Raw genomic sequence first — 22,435 nt, 5'->3', positions numbered from 1 at the left:
AATAAGTTGTGTTACAATTGCTTCTAAACATGCACTGTTCCTGTGACAACAAAGAAAACACACCAAAGTAACTGCTCCAGTTGTCTGCCCTAGGTCAAATCCAGTATGAAACTGTGAAAGGGAACTTGTATTCAGGGGTCAATATTGACAGTGCATGACACGTTGATGCAAATTTGCTTCCTACAGACTTTCAAACTTGACAGACTGCTGAAAAATGTGAATGCTTCTATGTCCTGCAGCAAAGCTGAGGAACTGTTGGCCTTCTTGATGGTTTGGACTTCAGCTCCCATAATCCTGGCAACTGGACATGCTGAGTGGGGCTGACGTGAGTTCAACTCCAAAACCTGTTGAGGATCACAGGCTCCCTACTCCTATAATACATGCTGAGGCAGGGTATCAACTGGATAAGCTACAGCTGGTTTCTGAATGACTTGATCAGTAATCCCCATAGAAATGTTCTACTGTGGCATTCAGTTTCTTTCTCATGAAGACTCTCTCTCTCTATAGGACATTACAGAGATCCTGAAGCAAACTACGAATCACAAACACTGTTTTTCTACTTTTCTTTGCTATTGCACGTAACATCCACTTTGCACCCATTCCCACCTGACTTTGGGACTTATCCAAGTCCAAACGAACCCTCCATTTTCCTCTTAATGGTTTCCCTGTTCTCGTGAATAGGAGTTGGCAGCTGTGGTCCTCCAGATGTTTTTGGATCACATCTCCCATAACTCCTACTATTAGCTAATGTTGGTAAGGGCATATACGAGTAGTAAGCCAAAAATATCTAAAGTGCCACTGTTGCCCACTCTTATCCCAGAACATTGATCAGTTGCATGCAGCTCCCAAATGTCCCAATTGCACTAAAATTAAAAGTTGGAGGAAAAATGAACTTGAATGCTGTGTCCTCTTGAAGGTATGGGACATAATTTTCCTATGTCTTGAATGGTCCATCACACTTCTCATTTTTTCAATTTGTTTTTTAAAAATTGGCCACTAAGATGCTCAAGTGAGACTTTTTGGTAAAAACAAAAACACTGCTCACACTGTTTGAAAATAGTTTTTGAGAGGCATAGAGAGTTGAAGGAAAATGTGCTCCCCAAGATCTGAGGATGGGTGTGCATGGCCTTGTATCTCTGGAGACGATCCTCTTGCTCTAGTGTAATCTCTCACTTTGATAGGTCTGTCTTTTTTTCAGAAGCAATCCAGTTATGCTTCAGGGTAGAAGGATTAGCCAATGGGATACTGCCATTGTCCAGAGTGGTGGTGGGGATGCCTGGAGGTGTTCAGTCCTCACCTTCTTTGGGGAGGCTCCTTCTGTGTCCCCTGTTGGGCCTTGAGTCATTGCCACTTTCCAGTCCCAGCTACATAAGCCATACAGCCCTAAGGCACCCAGACCTGTCCCTTGATTATTTTGTTCTCTATGGGCATAGGCCCTTTCTTTTGTTCTTCTGCTCCAGATTGGCAGGAATGTTAGTTAATTCCAAAGTTTTCAGTTTCTTAGAGCTGGTCTACAGCTAATGTAATGCCCCGAACTCCTTTCAGTATCTCCTGTCCTATTTAGGAAAACCCACTGGTCATGCCATGAGGGTTCATGATTGTTAATATTTCTACAGCCCCAGTGTGTAAACATCAGTTCAGTGGCCATGCTGGGTCCAGTAAAAATGCCCATTTAGAAAACTGCGGCTATCCATGGAGCTGTGTTTTGTTGTTTTGTTTCTGCTTTTGCTAAGTCAGAGCTCAGCAGTACTCTTGAGAAACCTGGTTTGTACTGAGTGGTCCCTGTATTGTCATCATTGACTGGCATCAGAGCTCCAAGATTCCAGGCAGGCATATCACACTGTATGAGGTGGTGCTGGGGATAAGGACCTGGGACATTATGTTCCTCTTCCAGCTGAGTGGCACCAGTTCCTCAAGCTGTCAAGCACAGTTTTATCCCAAACGAGATTCATGATAGAATTGAGACCTACGGTGCACAAAACATGCTTTGTTGCCAGGTTAGACCTGCCTGTATAAGCTATATGTTTATGTATGTGTGTATGTGTACCCCTTCCTAGCATCTTATGCTCAGGCTTAAAAAGCACAAAGTGTTAGATGAGGGGGAATCTTATTCCTGGAAGCTTTAAAATGCCAACATTATGATTTCTGTAGGTATTTTTTTCTTGAGGTCTGTGAGAAGCTGTATGGAAGATGCATGAGGCCATAAGGAGCTTAAGAGATCTGGAACTCATTCCACTTGCTATGACACTCAGAAGAATCTAGCTAGTGTTTTGGACCTATGCCCAGTTTTTGGAGCCACTGCACGTAGGTACATCACCACGTGTCTGCTCCTGCTGCCTAGCTTTCATTGCTGCATCACAGGTGTGTCTGCTGAATCACAGACTTCAGGTAGAAACTTGCAGCTCATTAATCATTCCCCTGGCTTGTCATATGGACTTTTTTATGGGTGGAGATATCAAGCAAACGAGAACCAGAGCGACATGCATGTTACCCAACCTGAAAGTAGCACTTTCCCTCTCTACCACTGTCTTTCTATTTGACATTTGCAAACTGTTTTTCAAGAACCACCAGTGTTCTCACACCCAGATGTGTTCTCTGACATATACTTGGATATACTCGTTTTGAGATTCTCAGATTAATTGTTCATTGCCTAATGCTAAGGGCATGTCTATTCCTGGTATTGCTCGTGGAGCAGGCATGTCCTCAAACTCATTCATCTCTCAGGGCTTCCCTCCAGTGAACTTATAGGAGTGCAAATCCAGGCTGCAGCACTGAGTCTAGAAATAATCAGGAAAAAGTGGTATTCTTGAATGGGCAAAAGCCTGAAATAACTGTTGCTGTTTCAAATCCGTTTTCAGCCATAAGTGAACTGGATGACCGTCATTACTGTATCATTAGCCTGCATCTATGATACAGCGAAAAATAGTAGCAATCTGCTGAAAATGTTTTTACCTCTCATTACAGAGGTAATGTGTGTCTTCACTGTTCTAAAGAGCTTTATCAAGCCTAATTATTATTAGAGCAAATTTCTGTTCAGAGTCCCAATAAAAATCTCCCAAAAGTATCAGCATTTTTTCTCAGCACAGCTTACCTAATAAAAGAGAAGAACCAGGAAAACGAAATAGTAAGTACAGAAACTGTATTAATACAGTAATTAAAAGGGAGTAAGGTAATAAGCAAATGTCAAATTCAGGGTGGAATTCTACAATGGTAACTCCTTCAGATCTAAAAGAACCGTAACTGGAATTCATATATGTAAGATTATGGCACCCATCTGGCATCCAGTAGTAACTTTAATTCAGTGACTCAAATCCTGTTGTGGAAGTTATTCCAGGTAAGGCTGATAATGTCATCAGCTGTGATGATGATGATGATGATGATGATGATGATGATGATGAAGTAAAGCCTTTCTGATTTCTCCAATGGAATCTTTTTCATCATCAGCAAGCCACAGGGGTGTAGGATGCAGGATGGGGAGGTATTTAATTGTCCACAATCACTGCCTTTGGTAAAGTCTTCATGGCAGTAGTGATTTTCTATAATTAAAGTCTTCCCTCTCCTGTCCTGTAGCCCTCAATGGCTTTCTCACAGTGAAAGGGACTTTCAAGGGAGAAATTGGAAATGTTTTATTCCTGAAACATTGTTGCAGCCAATTCCATCATCAACCTCGTGGCATAATTTATGCAACAGGATTTTAGTCAATGGAACTGGATATGCTGGATTGTCACCACAAATGTTTAAATAATGGCAGTGTACTTATACATGGTAAAGTATTCAAAACAAGACACACAAGTGAATAGTTTTTAAAAGAACTGCTTCTGGTGTAATAGAAAACTGAGAATATGCAGGTGGGAGACATGAGCATAGATGGGCCATTTTGCACAAGGCTGAAAGTTACAACAATTACAGTCTTCAGAAAATATATATATATCAATAATACTACAAAGCAAAAGGAAAAGTGTTGCAGTCATCTGTTAGGTTGCTAATTATATTTTATTTTAAGCCTTAGATCTTGGAGAATCTGATGATACGTTTGATAGTGGTACATGATACGTTTTATGACTCGTAGCCCAATCTTAAGAACAGACGCAAATATTAGAAAGGAGCCTGTGAACCAGCATTCTCAGGTCAGTAGCATTCCAGAAAACTGGCAAAGGATCACTTCTTTGAAAATGATCTACTAAATTGACTCTTCTCTCAAAAAGTAGCTAAAGTTTCAATCTGCCTGCTAAGCAGAGCATAGAAATGTTATATTCTTCTATAGCATCAGAAAATTGGCCAATAAAACATATTTTCACATCTTGGTAACAGACTGCACAAATATTCTTCATTGTGAGAGAACCGTTACAGAATTTAACAAGGGAAGAGGGAATTGAAAAGAAAGATTTGTGCCTCAGAGCAGTTTGTAATACTGCCCAAAGTCAGGCAGGTTAATCTAAGGTGAGTGGCTTGAAGCTCAAATACAGAGATGGTAAAGCCAGCAGAACCTTCTGTTAAATTTAGGTGCATAATTGACAATTTTGACAGGATGGTTTTGTCACTTTACCTTCAAAAAGGGCAAACTTTTAAATCGGTTTGTACCTCACCCTGTGTCTTTCTAGTTTCTTTTGCCCTACTCTTAATGGATAATTGCCCTATATTTGTGACGACATTTTGCTGTATCTGATATTTAAAGCTTATGTTGGGGTGTTTTTAAAAGAACTGCTATGAGAATATTTCACATTAATTCTCAAGCCACACAATTCCTTTTTTTAAAAAAGTGAAGTCATGAGAGAGAGAATAGCATTTTAGCAACAAATATACTGGGTCAACAGCTTACACTAATCAACTCGTTCTGTGTCATCGTCCATCAACTTCAGTCCTGTAGGATCTTGGACTTGTTGTTTTTCTCTTCCTCCTTCCTGTTCCTCTGGTTTCGACATGGGTGCTGCCTGTTGTGTAGAAGAGTTCCCTGGCTCTTGATGTGTAGTGGAGGGTAGTGTTGGCCTTGCAGAAAAAATTGGGTTGCATGTCTGTAGGTTGTGTGCTTCATCAGTTGTATTTTGATTGGTGGTTACCATGGGCGTTTCCACATGATGGGTCACCATGAAAGCCGCAGCCAGATCCTTCAGGATATTCTCACAGGTGGCAGACACCTCAGCAGCCTGGTTTGTAACAGAGGAACTTGCACTGGCCTCATTACCCAAGCTTTCTTCCTGTCCAGTCTGCTGTTCTTCACCCTCCTCCTCCTCCTCTTCCTCTTCCTCCTCTTCCTTTTTCTCTTCAGCAAACTGTGCCTCTTTTATTTTTTTGTATAGTACATTCCTTTCATCCTGCAGAGCTCTGCAAAGGTTCTCTAACCTTTGAATTTTCACAACAAAGCACTCATATTCCTTGGCCCTCATGGCTTTCTGTGATAAAGGAAGAGAAAGCAAAGCCCCGATAAATGGCAGAGAACAATCTAAAGGGATAGATTAACTTTTCTCTCGTTCTTTAAAACAGTTCTTGAAAAGTGACCCCAAGGTCATGTTATTGACTTGGCTACTTCTCCAAGCATTACAAAATTTTACAATTACTTGGGTTTGCAATGGCCAAAGGTCTTTATTTCCACCTACATAAATCTGCAGTACTGGGGATGATTTACAGAAGTTAATACTTGGTGGCATAAGGCAAGAGGATAGAGTGGGGGAAATTAGGAAGTTACAGAGTAATAGCATTTAGGTAGACTTTTCACTTCCACAATATGTGAGGCCAGAAATGTTAGTTTATAAGGAATGCAAATAAGGTTATGAATTTCCTGTTGTGTTTTTTTAAAGTGCCCTACCTAATTTGAACAGTGAAAATGCCATTGAGTTGGATATGGGATAGAATGGACAGCCATGGAAAATCAGATTTTACTTGTCTCATTTTCATTCCCCTCACTGTTGCTGAAAGTACCCATCCACTTACCAGAAACCGGAAGTGATTAGAAGGTCAATTCTGGGTTTTGAATACTGTGGTGCCTCGCTTAACAAGCGCACTGCAGAACGACGAAATCGCATAGCGATGAGGTATTTGCGATCGCAAATGTGATCGCATACCGATGGCCCCTATGGGCAGAACTCGCATTGCGATGTCGGGGGAACAGCTAATCGGCGGTTCCAAAATGGCCGCCGGAAGCCCCAAAATGGCTACGCACAGCGTTTTTGCGCCCTGCCCTCGCTTACCGAGGGCGTGAAAATGGCTGCCGGACCTTGGAATCATCGCTGAACTGTGAGTTTTTTGCCCATTTGGAACGCATTAAATGATGTTTAATGCGTTCCAATGGGCTTCCCCGTTCCGTACAGCGATGTTTTCACATAGCGAGGGTTAATCCGGAACGGATTAACCTCACTATGTGAAGCACCACTGTATTGCTTTTGAGGGCATTTTGAGTTTGGGCAGATAACATTTAGATAGAGAATCATTCCCCATAGAGGCTCAGTTCTCCATTTTACCCCCTTTCCTATAATTTGGGGCCCCAGCACCTGAAGAAAAAAGGTTCTCCAGTTATACACAGTCCACAGGTTGTATAATTTCCACTGCTTATCTAGAATGTTCCTTCTGCTGTTGAAAGAGATCTGCTCACAGGTGACTGGATTTAGGTAATTCTCCATCCCTTGGACCACAATTCTTTCTGATCAGCAGGATTTCACAAACCACTGTGTAGCATTTTCATGGCTCAGTATGGGAAGGAAGAGATGATGACTTTTTGTAGCCTTCCACCACAGCCTAGTGACCATGAAAGAATGCCTTACCCATTCATTCATAGTGGTGACAGTACAATCCCAGAATTAGGGCTATATGCATCCTCCAGAAAGCCTTCATCACCTGTTTCTCTCAATCATGTCCTTAGCTTCCCACATGCAGCAAGTGATTAGTCTGCTACTTAGCTTATTGGCTACTGCAAACAACATTTGTGGGGGGAAACTATGAACAACTTTTTGCCACACTTGAAATCATCTTAATTTTGGTAACAAGGAGATGCTGAAAGAATGATATATAAATAATATCATACTAGATCAGTGATTCCCAACCTTGGGTACCCAGGTGTTTTTGAATTGCAAGTTCCTAGAAGCCTTCACCACCAGCTGTGTTGGCCACAGTTTTCTTATCATAGCTTGGAAGTTTTCCTGCAAGTACTAGAAGCCTGGGAAGGGCCATTTTAGCTGGGGAATGTGAGGAACTATAATCTAGAAAAGGAACTTTTCCAAGCTCCAAGTATAATCTTAAAAGAAATCTACGGTACTATTAAATGCATTTAAAGTGACACTTATAGGACGGTATCTTGCTGATCTACACATGTGCAACAAGAATTACGTCATTTTCAGTGACAGGTTGTCACTGAATAAAGAGCTCCTTCAATTTTGGAGTGAATGTGACTCATACACAATGGGACAAAGTTGTGTATATTGGAAATAGAAGGAGAAAGTTTAACTAGTGGCAATCTGCTGCTGACAGTGACATCATTTCCATTGTACAAGCAAAGCCTATGCAAGAGGATATTCACCATGAGACTGTTTCCCTCGATTAATTAAAATTAGTCAGGGGCAGATTTCTCACCTCTTCAATCATATCCAGCAAAGCTTTATTGCAGTTCTCAAACCTTGCTTTCCACGTAGCTGTGTCCTTTTCCAACTTTTTCATCTTTTTTGTCATCTATAGAGAGTAAAGGGAAACATCCAATTTAGAGCGGAAAGGTTAAAGTTGGAAGTTAACAAGACAAACCCCTCCACGGCATTCCTACGCATACATAAGAATAACAAACTAACACAACACAAAATTTGGTGCTTGCCAAATTGATTCACAAGTCAAAGAGTAAGCAAGAGGCAGCAAGTGCGGTAGTATTGAAATAATGAAATGAACACCCTCTTTTAAAATTTCTGTTCAGGCGCTTGCTTTTTTCTGCATATAGGAACTGGCTAATTCCTGTCCTGGAGGCTGTCTCAAACTGTAAGAAAATTGTGTCCTCAGGGCAATAAAATAGTGCCTTGCATTATCATTGGTGTGGAGGTAGAAAATGCTGAACACATGTGACGGATGGGTGAGAATTATTTTCTAATAGAACTACATTTCAGACAGCATCTTTGAGATTGTGCTCTTTGGCATTGAGAGCCATCTGCAGACAAAGAAGGACAATTACATTTAAATGCAATCAAGAACAATTACATTTGCCTTTGAGGTGGCTGAAAAACATAGTCTGTGAACTGACAGGTCTGAGCTTTAGGAGGAAAAGTACCCTACTTGTACTAAAAGAGCAACACTAAGCGAATGGGTGTGATATATCAGAGGATCTCACAATTTACCAAAGCACTGAAGAGCCAAGCAACGTGGGAGGGGAGCCATTTTAGCATACAGTCTCCCGTCCCCCCCAGCACAAACAATAAATTGATGTACTCCAAAACATTTGAGTTCCCAGTCTTTGAATTTCAATTCAGGTCAGCTTGTAACTAAGTAGATTATAATTATTTTACTATTGTGTGCAAAGACTTAGTTTTCCATTAAATTAATGAACAATGCAAACATTACTACACACTTGGCAGTCTGGTCAAAGAGCAGAGGGAAATAAGGGTCGATGAATAAAGACTTAGCATTTCAGTTTTCTTGCTTACGGAGCCAGGATTGGAAATCTATAAAATACCAATGCAACATCTCATTAAAAAAGGATGACTAGTGTTTCATTGATTAAACTGATTCATAACAAAAATAAATTTGTAATAAAGCTAAATGAAATTGAGATGGAAAGCCTCAAGTGTAACTTTTAGAAATGTAATAATTAACTCACTTTTTCCATTTCTTGCTTGAAGCTGGCAAACACCTCATTGCTTTTTGTCAGAGTTTTCTGAAATTCCTCAAATCGTTCAGAGTAAAGTGTAATCTGCATTCACAGGAAGGAATCTGGGTTAGTTTCACGTTCAATGCTTCCTGCTAATAAAGATGGAACTTCCAAATGACTATAAGAAGAGGGTCAGGTAAAAAGGCAGTGGCTTGAATTTTGTAAATGCTGTGTCACCAGTTCTCACTATGACCGAAAATGAGAGGGCACGTAAGTGTTCCATTAATCTTTTTCAAACTTAAATGAAATTGTTCAGTGTCTGCTATCTCTCCTTTTTTTCTTTCTCTTAGAAGCCTGCTATGGTAGGTTTGCCTCCATTTCACCTGTGAAACAGAATTCCCCTTTAAATTCTTGAAGAGTTATCCTCCGTTTCCTTCAATTAAAGGCTGCTATAGCATAATTCTTAGCCAACACATTAGATTAAGTTGTTGTTTTAGTGCAAATTTAAGTTGTTAATATGAAAACATTACTATATACTTAGTAAATGCAATTTGTAGATATCATATGGCACATTAATTACTTTTCTGAGGAATTAAGCTTAACTGCAATCACATTTGCCAGGATCATGTAAGTTAAAGTCATAACAGACTCGTAACAGTATTAATCTTCACTTGCCTCAGGACTTAGAAGACACATTCCTAAGGGACTGTGAACCGGTCTTTCTGGAATGCTGCCAGATGAGACCTCCCTCAGTGTTTCTTATTGGCTAAATTTCTTTACTTGGTGACATTAATTTTTGGAACTATCAATTCTCCAGAGTACTTAAACATCATACAACAGACTGAGGATTATGGGGAGTAGGGGACAAGCAGAAGGAGAATAGCAGCATAAATGCAATTTTCCTCCATAGTTACAGCCATGATTCAGGCCATGGAATTTGCTTTCCAGCTGGATCCTTGGTCAACAGGTTTCTGAACTTCCCCATATTCATGTTTAAAAATATGACGTTTGTGGCTCTCAGAGTGGCTAAAGAAGTAGGTGAGCATGTGCCTGCTAGCCCCGTGAAATTAGGTGAGATCTGAAGGAATCTCAAATGATCAGGGCAATGGCCTTCTCTTGAGTAAAGCATTAGTACATTGCTTTGCTTAAAGACAGGAAAACAAGAATGGACTCAGATATTTGAGGCCACAAAAAAAACCCTGTCAAAAACCAATGAAGATGCCCTTTCTCAACCTGGAACCCTTCAGATCTTGTAGATTACATTTCCCACTATCGAAAAGCTGTACTTGTACAGACTATGGGTAAGGATAGGTCTTTTGTTTCAAAACAAGTAGTAAGAGAAAAGAGGCTTTTACTTCCACGTATGAGTTCTTCCCTTGATTCTAGCAAGATAGTCTCTTAAACGCAAATGATTCATTTAAATGAAAAAGTGGGACATGAAAAAAAGTATGCTTTTCATTTTTCCTTCTTGCGTTAAACGTTTCCTTCACCCTTTGTCTGTCAAAAAGACTGTGAAACTTTTCAGCAAGGGATGCTGTCAGCAGCCAATCACAACATCTGGGAAGGAACACTTTGAAGGTCTAAAAGGGTTTCTTAGAACTCGGTGGGAGTGGTTTTGTTCAGCTATTCCTCTGTCCCTGTCAATGAATGCAATGTTGTGGGTTGAACTCTGGGTCAGAACTTAGCCCTGCCAGACTCCCAATCCTCAGTTCTTCTCTCAGCAAGCTGAAGATGCTCGGTTCTTGCTCAGAAGCTGGCATTAAAGGCAGACGTCCTTGAGCATGTGCCTTCTGAAGTTTGTTCATTGCGCAGGCTATCTAGGGAAGACTACTGATACTGATGCCTCAAGTTTCCAGTAAGGTTCTCCTTGGAGGGAGGGTCGGTGGCATCTCATGTGACCCTCTCTTTCACTTTCTCTGTCTCTCCACATCTCTCTTGCTCTCTGTGTCTGCTCAGCAACAGTTGGCGGTTGCAGCCTCAACTCCTGGCAGCTAGTTGTTAAGAAAGCTTCGTAGGATGTTTAGCAAGCATGGCCAGACCTTGACAAACCCTCTTGTTTTAGAGGGTGTCCCTGGTTTTGTGGGTGTTTTTGTTGGTTGCCTGCTTTTGGAGTGGATTGATCCTTTGTGTTTCTGTGTCCATCATTTTTTGGAAGTTTTTGATGGCTCTCATCTTTAGGACTTATGAACATGGGGGGGGGGGAAGAGAATATGAGGGAAAATGAAGTTAAAAGAGCCCCTCCCTTTCATGTCCAAGAAAAGGACATGAAAATTAAAGAGCCATCTGCCTGAAAGAACCCACAGTGAAACAACATGGAAGTTTTAACCATATGCGTCCTGAATTATGGGAGCTTTAACACAACACATCTGGAGGGCACAGGTAGGCTGGAAAATGTTCGCTGAAGGCAAAAATGGAAAATAATGTAATAAAGCAATGTGATTATTACAAATAAAACATTATGATCATCAGTGGTTATAAATTCTGCCTGTCTTTTGATGTTTGATACCCAGTATGTCACAGACTGCTCTAATTATTTAAATGTGATGCATGCTTTTGCATCATGCAGTTGAGATGCTTTGGTAGAGTGGAAAACACAAGGACATATCATATGACCATGGGATTTCCCCATACACATTTAGGGGTTTAGTACATTAAACACGTTCAAGTAAAAAAAGATATACTAGCAGCAATCAACTGTCATACTTACCTGGGCCTGGAGAATGGTTTCTTGTTCTTTTAGCATTTTTGCCTGCAATTTCCACTCTGCAGCTTGGTTGAGTAGCTGTGTTTGGAATGAAATAACGCACAAGGTGAAAGGTGTACTTCAAAATGAGTTGAATTCTTGCTGCTTGGAGTACTTTTTGCATAACATGACACCTTTTAGGATAATTAGTCAACCTCCTAAAACACATAAGCATTTACACAAGGGCTGAAATCCAGTAGTAAGGTGTAACTAGAGTAGGCCCGTTAAATGATGGTGAGTTAATTCCTCTCTAAGTTCCATTAAATCAATGGGCCTATTCTCATTACACCTGGAGTTCAGCCAAAGTCTTTCATAGGGGTTTCAAGTGTTGGGTTTTTCTTTATTTTTTTAAGCAGAAGTAAAATCCTTTGGGTGAATTACAGTTTGGTTGTATTCAATGCTGTGAAACAAAATTCAGAATAGCCTGAGGGCCAAGTCAGGTTACAGCCTGGTCCTTAATCCTGGGAACTGTCTGGACTTCAAAACTGCTTAAAATTTTCATCAGAGTTGCATTGTCACATATTTCAGCCAGGAACTATCCTTATGTGTGTCAGATATAAAGCAGAACAGATGAGGAGGCCAAGACGTTTGTTGCATATTATCTAGTGCAGTTCATTAACAAGTATTTCTCCCCTGTCTTTCTGATGTCCTAAAACTGAAATGTCTAACATATATTAATGGTTCAGTTAAAAAAACCAAACAGGTGTTAATTCCATAAAATAATTAAAAGCTCAAAGCATTTCTTCTAATTAGCAACTGTTGCTTTAAAAAAAAAACACACACAAATACCCAAACACAAATATGCAGATAGGATAATGTTAAAAAGACCAAATCTATCATTCAAATGCTGATACTAGTATTCTTTATTAATAAAATATAACACAAACAAGAGGAGAATTCCATCAATAAACAATATATAATTATAGAATGTAGTTTTGACACAGGCAAACTGTCTTTGCTCCTAGAAATACTGAAATGTCTACAGAATCTTGTTAAGATGGATCAGCTTGAGGCTAGGCTCACTACAGCCACAGAGGAACTGTTCTGCCCTTGTTATTTTTTTTTGGGGGGGGGGGTAAGTTTCTCTATCCAAACTGTACTCTAACAAGGCATGACCAAGTAATTGCTTTGGTGGGGGATTTTTTTAAATTGAAATTGAACTAGTGCCAAATATCAACATTTTCCTCCATTGCTCTGGAAAAGCCCTCTGGAGCTAATTTCAAAATATGTGAATTCACTAAATAAAGACCAAGATAAGATGGAAATTACTTAGTGGAGGCCAAAGTCCGTCTGCGACCCTGTGTGTTGAGAGCAGATGTTGCTGCAGTGGTGGTGAACAAAGAATCATTCGGTCCCAGTCACTCAGAAGGCTCCCAAAAAAGCTTGGGAGAGGGGATCTCCCTATCCTGTAAGATGCCTCAGAGGAGAAGCTGACATTTTGAGGCATTCAAGGTTGCCACTGAAAATGGTGATTTTGTGACCAGCTGTCCCTTTGCCCCATAATACATGGTACAGCATTCCTTGTACCTTGGACATCTTTTTATAGAGCACTTTTGCTCTCGCAGCACATGACTTGATTGTACTGCCTGCAGCATTCTGGGAGCTGTAATCCAAAATACGAAATTTCTGAAGCTCTGTTTCAGAAGCACAGGAGAACATGGGATCCTGTAGATCCACAGCTTGCCCCCAAGAATGACCAATGACTTGCCATGTCAAGAGATGCACAAGGCCTCACACGGTCTCTTGGGGAATATGTGCACATTCTGATGTGGGATTATTCTTGTATCATCAACCAAGATGTTAAAGTATACATGGTGCCACAAACTCCAGAGGAAAGTGTGAGTGTTCCTTCAGTCAGTTTAGAGTACCACAAAATTGTTCAGCGGTTGCTTGAAATCCAAGAAAATAAAACTAGACAAAGGGGGTACAGATAACTTGCACATGGACATTCAGTTAAAGCTGGAGCAAAGCTTTTGAAGTTGGTTTAAGATCAATTGGTTTTTGGGTTGGTGTGTGCATTCTCTTGGGACAACTGTTTATGCAAGTGTAAGATGTGGTATATTGGTTGAGTGGGCTACATGGGCTTTTAAAATCATGTAAAAATTGGCATTGTGAGGCTCCAGCTTCCTGTGTTTTGCTGTCCTGAGGCTATGTATTCTCAGAGCAGAATATCTGCACCGAAATATCTAAAATGAAACCCTGCACTGCTGTAGCTATGGGGAGACACTCCTGATGCTGGCACATCCTGGAACTGCTTTTGCAGTTTTTGTCTTCCACCTGTCTGCCCTTGTGCTGTCAGCCGCTTGGCACTGCCAGCTCACTTCCCACATTGAGGTGGGTAGACAGCAAGGGACAAAGGCCATGTTCTTCTGTTGTGGTGTGATTTTAAAATATTTTATTTGCTTCCCCCCCAAAAAACTGGCATAACGCTAGATCAATATTACAGACAGAAAAAATAATAATGGCAGATTGGACTGCAGCCCAAAATCTGTGATCCTGGCATCAGTACTTGACAAACCCCACAGATACAATTTACTCATACACAGGCAAGCAAGCACACATGCAAAAATGATTCAAAATCAATTTCATTCATAATTGAGTTAAAATAAACAAGCCCCTAGTGGATGTTTTAAATAAACAACAACACTTTCTGAACAAAAAAAGAAGCTTCCTGGCAAAATAATAATAATAATGATAATGATAATAATAATAATAATTAGCAGTATGTCATTTAAATTGATATTTAAATCAATTTCAATGCAAACCCAGGAGTATTTTGATGTGTAACTGCACCCTTAGTTATCTAGGGAGCCAGTAAACAAGCTCGATTCATCATAACTTGAGATGAAGTGAAAAAGCTGTTCCAGTTCCACTGGGAGGCAGCAGAGCTATTCTGTTAAAAAGCAGAAGCAGAAGGAGCTGCTGCTTTAGCTGCTGGAAAGCAAAAGCCATTTGAAATAAGGTGAGGAGTACTAGGTCTTGTAAAGTTCCAAACTGCTGCAAGCAACACCAAGTGTTTTAAAGGTATTTGTGGGTTCCTGAACATAATTGAAACATTGTGGATGAATCAATTTCTAACCAAGAATCTAAAAAAGCTTGCTTGCAGACTTTTAAACTAAATTTATAATCCCTCCTCTACTTCCAAATTTTATATCACTTTTGCCTTGGGGGCACTGGGCCTCTGTTTAGAGCAGAGAGGACGACTTGAACTAAGAAGATGGTATTTTGCTCATGCACAGGAAAAATAATAATAAGGGGGTAAGTACATATTCCTTCTCCCGTGTATGCCGTTCCTCTGCTTCTTTCATCACTTCTTGTGACTGTTCCAGCTTGGCATCTACCAGTTTCTGTTGAAGCTCCCTGTGCTTAAATATTTTATCCAGGTGCTGGAGGAGAGAAAAGAGAAACCATATATATGTTTAAGCTGCAGTTCTTATACACACTTACTTGCAAGTAAGCCTAGATGAACATGGTAGGACTTATTTCTGATCATGTGGTTACTGACATAAATTATTAATACCCTGAATGGTGTTTTTAGCTTTTAAATACAGTGGTGCCCCCCATGACGACAATAATCCATTCCATTAAAATCTCTGTACAGCGAAATTGTCGTCATGTGTAAACAGTTTCCCCATTGGAATGCATTGAAAACCGGTTAAAGTGTTTCAATGGGGAAATTACCTCGTCGTCCAGTGAAGATCCTCCATAGGGCAGCCATTTTGCGAGCGCTGATCAGCTGTTTTTAATCGCTGTCTTCCGAAGCAGGGGTCCGAAAAACAGCAGGAGGCCATTTTGTGAAGCCGACAATCAGCTGTAAAGATCGTCGTTTTGCAATTAAACGGCCCGCGAAGCATGAACCAAGTTGTCAAGCGGAATTCCCCCATTGAAATGCCTGTTTTGCGAATCGCTATAGCGATCACAAAAATGCATCGTCATGCGGTTTCGTTGTTCTGCGGGGTGGTCGTCATGCAGGGCACCACTGTATTTGTGTTTTAATGATGCAAGTTTCCTTGGGTTCTTTTAAAGGAAAAAGATGGTGTAAAATATTTTAAATAAATGAAAAAATAAACATGCTAAAGTTACTATACTGTATTTACAGACAGCACAATTGAAAGTAGAAATTAAACTATTTAGATTTGTAATAAATTTTAAATGGCTTCAGCATACCCTGATTAAGCACAATGATCAAACATAGGCTAGAGACAGACTATAAGGTGAGAAAGGGTTTGTTAGTTTGCCTATTTTTCTTTTAGTTAGCTCTGATTTCGATAGTTAGTTGCAGCGAGTTAGACAGCATGGTTGAATGAGCGTATAGTGGTGCCCCGCATAGCAACGTTAATCCGTTCCAGGATTAACGTCGCTATCCGGAAACATCGCTATCCGGAATGTAAAACCCAATAGGAATGCATTAAACTCCGTTTAATGTGTTCCTATGGGGCGAAAACTCACCGGTAAGCAAAGAATTCTCATCTGGCCACCATTTTCGCCACCTCGGTAAGCGAGGCGCGAAAATGCTGCGGGCGGCCATTTTCTTCTGCCGCCATTTTGGAACCGCTGTTCCTAAAACATCGCAATGCGAAGATCGGTAAGCGAAACACTTTACCAAAAAATGCATCGCTATGCGGATTCGTCGTTAAACGGTGCGCTCGTTAAGCGAGGCACCACTGTATAGAACATATGCTGCTTTTACTCAAAAAGCCATGGACAGTGTCACTTGTAAAGGCAAGTGGAAAGACTAAAATGGGACAACTGGAGATAACTGCAACTACATGTTATGTATGGGGAGCGGGGTTTGAGAGAGAATGTGGCTCTCACCTCCTCTCTGACTTCATACTGGTCTATTATACTTTTCAATTTTTCAGCCAGCTCAGTGTTCTCCTGGCACAACTTCATGTTCCTCTCACTTTGCTGCTCAATCTGTGCCTGGATATCATTCAGTGTGCCCTGGAAATGATTTGTGATCTCTTTCCTTTTTTCCTCTTCTTCTCTTGCTCGCTGTAGAGTCTCTTCCTGGAATTAAGCATCTACATAATTATTTCCATAGACAGAATTTAGTTAGCATACAGACTCACATAAGATGATGCAGGTGTCACTGTTGATGGATCGTGGGTTTCTTGCCATGTGGACTACGAGAATGGAGGAAGAGCTTGAGTAAGTTTTTTAAATGCACATGCATCCATGATAAAAAAAGGGAGACATGGGGACATAGATAGGAAGGGTTATTTACTTCCTCAGCTGTATATTGCAGGCTCTCACCTGAGGGCTTGGGTAGTACTATACCAGTCAAATCAAATTAAGCGTTAGACAGATTCATAAAATGTACCTGGGGGGAGGGGGGGAGAGAGAGCAGTTTCTAAAGAAGGGCAAAACTTTTTTGCATTGAACTTCCTGCCACCATTATTTATCTCTTTTACTGATCTGGAGCAACATTTGTATGCACAGTGCCCTAGGAGATAAACATGATTGCTAATATCCTTTTGCTAAACTCTGCCTGTGAATAATGAGTAATGGCAGTGGCAGATTGCTATGAACTAGAGTTCCTTTGAAAAAAAATTCACGGTGTGTTGACTCGTGTGCAATGAGGTGAAGTCATGTGCACCTCAAAATGAATAAAAAAAGAAGTCTTTCATTGCATGCAATTTGATGCTGCTGTCATTCCCACTGCACAGGAAGAACGCCATGAGGGGATAGTAAGCAGCATTATTTAAGTTGGAATAAACATGCATAGGCCTGCTAGATGCAGATCTGGGGAAAATTACTTTGAGGCCTGCCTCTCCCAGAATCTTCTAGGCAGCATGGCTACTAGGCATGCCGGCTGGCGATTCTGGGAACCGTAAGCCAGAAAAATAACTTTTCGAAGCAATGGCTGGATTTTAGCTACAGAATCAAAGGCTGCATCGCTCTGAATACCAGCTGCTGAGACGCAACAGTGGGAAAAATACAGTTGCCCTCATAGCCCTGTGTTTGCTGATACAAAATGCCCCTCATTTCTTCTATTTTGAGGATGGCAGCCTGTGGTTGTAAACAGAGGATACATTTCCTTCAGGAGAAGCCCTGCTATTCAGTAAAGGCAGGCTAATTATGTTCCATGCAGAGCTGTGTACGTGACCTTTTGCAAGCACTCCCTTTGTCTCCAGCCTAATCCAGTCTCTTGTACCCTCCCTGGAGAAGAAGTGTATAACTGCAGGTCTTGCCTTAGGGTGATAGACATGGAGCAGCCCACTAAGTAATGCTTCCTGTTGATTTTAGCCTTTCTGATACATATGAGGGCATTACCTCTTTAAATCTCTTTAACCTTCTCACACTTACCCAAGCTTACAAATCCCCTTGCTATGTCAGAAGATTTTTCTAGGGAGAGAACTTTGGGGCAACTTTTTGCCTTAAAAAGAGATATAAAGAAAAACACTGGCCATTCCAGGAATCCAAGCGTATCACATTAGAGACATTAATGAGGCCCTCAGTATATCTTCTTGATTTAATCATTGCAAGATCCTGTTTCTCCACCCCAGTATTACCTGCTAAGGCCCAAGACTACTGCCAGGACGTGCTAATACAAGATTTACTCACTCACCCTTGCATTCTTTCCACCAAGGGAAGGAAAGAGGCAGAAAACTCCCCATTGACAAAATTAAAAGGGAAAAAGGGACAAAAGAGGGGAAAAGGCAAAGGAGCACTTTAAAGGGGAACACATTTATTTCAGTTTGCTTGTGGACTTCTCCAGCTGCTACATTCCAAGCTTATTTCCTGGAACTAATGAGCAGTCATGAATGAAGAATGTGCCTTTGCTTTTATTCTAATTATTGAATCCTGAGGGTAAGGATGAAAACAGAACCCAGGGCTTGTGACTCTTTAGATACCCCAAGAGCAATGTTCACGGGATGCAAAAGCAATCCTGTTAGTACGTAAGTACCACTGTCTTTTTTTTACTCACATTTCTTCTGAGACTCTTGTTTTTAACATATTCACAGGCCAGCATAGGTCACTCTTTGCACTGACCCGTTTCCCTCTTCTGATTGGTCCATCAGCCAGTTACTTCTCTCTTCCCCCCTATAGGTCTATTGAAGCATTTTCTATTTCCACTTACATGAATGTGGGAATTGATGGGATTCCACACTGAGCAGCCCTGCCCTGACATCACCCTCCTCTGAGATCTACACTTCCATTATAAAGACATTTCTCATGTTTACTTGCTTAACACAATTTTTTTTCATCTACAGTAGTAGTTATGTCCATCTTTTCCTGTGAAAACAACAGAGTGTTGTGATACTTTTAAACCTAGCATGTTTTATTTGTCAAACTATTGTCGACTGTAGCCCTCTGCTTCAGACATATGGAGTGCTATGTCAATTGACAGGCGTAACACAGGGGGGTCTATCTACTGAGGCTACACTTTGTGCATCTGAAGAAGTAGGTTGCAGTTCATGAAAATCTGTGCCAAATAAAACGGGTTAGTAGAACTCTGTATTGTTTCTGCTTGACAACAAATACTTGACCACCAGCCACAACAATGCATTTAAACTGATTCCAAGCAGTACCATGGTGTATTTCAAAGATGATGAAATGGTAAATAAATACTGTACAACAAACAGCCATATGGTCCATTCATAGCCTATCCCATGCCCACAGTAGAAGGTTGGGTAGTACCTTTATGGGATCAATAAAAAATTAAAAATAATTATCTTATTTCTTCAACAAATCCGGGACTTTGCTCAGCTGGATGCAGTTGAACTGCACATTGTTTATTAAAAATGTTTACAGACTTCTGCTAAAGGTATTCATCTACTTCTTGGACCACTGTTTTTGGATGCAGAACCTGGACAAACGATTCAAGAGCTTAGTATTGCAGACAGGTTGTTATAACAGATTCACCTTCAGGGTTTTATTGTGTCTCTGGAGTTCCCTGCAGAGACTCTCCAGTTTGCTTCGGGCAAGGATGGCTCTGCTGTGTTCGCTCTGCAATTGGTCCTTCTCTTTGATGAGCTGCGCTTGTCTTTTCTGCAGATGCTTTAGCTTTTTCTGTTCAGTACGATGTTCCTCCAGCTAAAAGCACAGGGAGAAGAAAGACAGAAAGAAGCCAAGCAACAGCACTAACTTCAGTAAAGGAGGGGAAGAAGGAGTCCTGGTTTGCAAAACTTAAAATACCTTTTAAAACATTGTTCATTTTACATTTTAAAAATCACCAGTGTTAGGAAACAGATAAAATGGTTTCATGTTTTATACTTACACTTAAAGAAATTAATATCAAAAGTGTTCCTTAACTTTCTTTTTCAAAAGTTTAAGTTGGGTTGGTGCTAGAATATGTGTGTTTTTTCATGTGTTCTCATCTTATTGTTTTCATTTGAATGTTATCACTGTGAGCCACCATGGCCTAATTTAAAAAATCAAATATTGCATTCCCAGTTCTTTTGATAAGATTCACGTCATTTCGGGAGCCTAATAATTTCAAATTGGCCTTTGCAAATGCCTCCTAACAGGCAGATCATGATCATGTCGTACATCTGCTCAGATAATGTTATTACAGCAATCACTACTTGTATTTCCCAAAAGAAAAATCCTGAGACTGCAATCCTGTATCCAGTTATCTGACAGTAAGCCGTATTCAAATTAATGGTACCTATAGGACTGTGCTGTGTACTAAATTAGCCAGGAAACAGTGATATTTACATATAGAAAGTATGGCTTTTGGATCGGGTCCATGATATGAATTAACAATTGCCTAAAGTAGAAAAGCCCTACCAAACATTTTTCCTGTTGATAACCGTTTCCCATGGAGAACCCAACAGTGGAAATAAGCATTATCACTGGCTGCTGACTGCACAGAACATGGTGTTAACCATTTGGCAACTCAATCCCTGTGACGTCATTGCCAGGAATTCCTTAATTTCCTTGACATCCACTTTCTCAGCCCAGGTGTGAAGAGGTTGCCAATCCCATCTCCATTTGGATCATGGCCCTCCTTGCTGGTTTCTTCATAGGAAGCTGTTGTTAAAGATCAGCTGGTCGGTTAATTACAGTTAACATTGACTAAAGAAATTCCATGGCAAAGTGCCATTTTAGGACAACATTGTTTAAAGTAGGAAGCCCCAAAGAGAATTGCTCCAAATGAAATAGACATTGGCCGAAGGAAATGCAAAGTCAGCTCCAAACATGCTTGCCTGATGTGTAACCACTTGCATTGAAGTTTGTATCTGGCAATAATAATAATAATAATAATAATAATAATAATAATAATAATAATAATAAACAAAATTGGCAGTTTTAACACTTGCTGGAAGGAAAACAATAATCTTACCTGTGGTCTGGAAAGCTTTGGTCCAAATGTATTTCTTTGGTTAGTACTGCTCAAGTTTATCAAAGTAAGTTGGACTTGTATCATACCACAGATCAAACATTCTGCCTCAATAGCTCCTTGTGCCTTTTGCTATCTCACCCGCAACATACCATCCTCCATTGCTCTTTCCCGACCTATCCTGGCCCAGTTTAGGACTTGAAAGTATTGTGGTTACAGGCTATACAGTATGAGGACAGAAGTGAGCAGTTCTAGCCTATGGCTTGCAAGGGCCATCCTTGTGTCTCCTGTGTCCTTCAGTTTGTTTGTTATGGTGTGTATTGGGAGAATTAAAAAAATCCATTGAAGTTTTCCGCCAAAATTCAGTAGCAAACTGATAAATCAGCAGTTTAGTTCACAATGGCTGTGTATTTCAGTAAGTACAAATGTTTATTGAAAGTGCTTCCAGCCAGTTTCTATCAACTTAAATCTCAGTGGGTGGGAGAAAAAAATCTTTAAGGCTTTTAGAGAAATTATGAAGTGGTTCTTGCTACAGTGCAGTCATGGGTGATGGATGTTATCCATGTTAGCTTCTACTGATGTTTGCAGAATGTTTGCATAACTTGCTGTGGCTAAATGCTGGCTAATTGACAAATGGTTGCACAGTTGAATGACCAGGCACGTGACCAAAACATGCCTCAACACCTCAGCAATTAGCCTCCATTGGCCAAAGCATGCTATGCAAACCTTACACCAGTAGGATTCTGTCCACTGTAGCATAATTCCTCTGTCTACCTCACTCCCTATGCAGCATATCTTTAGGGGCCTGGAAGAGCTGCAATGAACACAAACACTGAGAGTGTCAACATCTGCAGGCAGAATTGCAGTGCGGCCCTATGCCCAGTTACATAATCTCATCCCGTCCAGTCCAATTCATTTCCCTATGTGAGGAGGAAATTTTGTGTGTCATGGGTTTAGTTCTAGAGATGTGAAGGCTCTCTCTGTCTCTCCCTCCCTTGGAATCCAAGAGTGGAGCTCACTTCTTTTATTTACTTAGAGTGGGAGGAGTATGTGGGTATGTGAAAGATACATCAGTGTTGTTACATACAGCTATGACATCACCTGCCCGTCACTGCTGAAGCTGTGTGTCATCTACCAATGGCGTGATGGAGGGTGGGACATAAGGGGTGGAGCTGTTGTATATAAGGGGAGTGAATGGTGTGAGAGATTCAGATAGGGCCAGATAGGGCTTTGAGATAGGGTTGAGATAGGGAGATAGGGCTAGGAAATATTGAGAGATAAGAACTGTGCTATATAGTGAGGGTCTGTGAGAGTGTGATTGTTATATTATTATAGTGATTGCTTTATTATTTATATTCAAGTGATTTACCATTCCTTTTGTTTGTACACAATAAACCTACGTTTTTATTTTGAAATCATACTTTGGCCTGAAGCTTTATTTGAGGGAATGGTTGGTGGCAGTGGAAACGAAGAGTGATTGAGTGTGACGTAACGGCCCCTTCGTGAGGTATAAGGTGGCTGTTACAAGTGTGCCCATGGTTTGAGAGAAGAGCACAGTTGTCTATGGTTAGAATTTCTTTACACTTTGAAACATAGCTTTTTTGCTTTGTATAGAGGTCTGATTCAGTGA

The 22,435-nt window shown here is 40.6% G+C and overlaps 1 protein-coding gene across 3 annotated transcripts in view; it reads right to left on the bottom strand.

Moving 5' to 3' along the window:
* Positions 1-3,124: 3,124 nt before the first annotated feature.
* Positions 3,125-22,435, bottom strand: part of TXLNB (taxilin beta) — a 33,915-nt gene continuing 14,604 nt past the window's right edge. For all 3 annotated transcript variants that reach the window (XM_020814453.3, XM_072995994.2, XM_078383312.1), the window contains 7 exons: positions 19,386-19,556; positions 16,332-16,526; positions 14,783-14,902; positions 11,481-11,555; positions 8,783-8,875; positions 7,561-7,656; positions 3,125-5,390 (listed from right to left, as the gene is read on the bottom strand). In XM_020814453.3, coding sequence (XP_020670112.3) covers positions 4,821-5,390; positions 7,561-7,656; positions 8,783-8,875; positions 11,481-11,555; positions 14,783-14,902; positions 16,332-16,526; positions 19,386-19,556 — 1,320 coding nt within the window. In that variant the 3' untranslated portion in view covers positions 3,125-4,820. The remainder of the gene's footprint in view (positions 5,391-7,560; positions 7,657-8,782; positions 8,876-11,480; positions 11,556-14,782; positions 14,903-16,331; positions 16,527-19,385; positions 19,557-22,435) is intronic.

This window comes from Pogona vitticeps, chromosome 1 (assembly GCF_051106095.1).
Source record: "Pogona vitticeps strain Pit_001003342236 chromosome 1, PviZW2.1, whole genome shotgun sequence".
NCBI classification, from domain to species: domain Eukaryota; kingdom Metazoa; phylum Chordata; class Lepidosauria; order Squamata; family Agamidae; genus Pogona; species Pogona vitticeps.
Note: the sequence above shows the minus strand (reverse complement) of the source record. Positions and strands in the feature narration are given on the sequence as shown.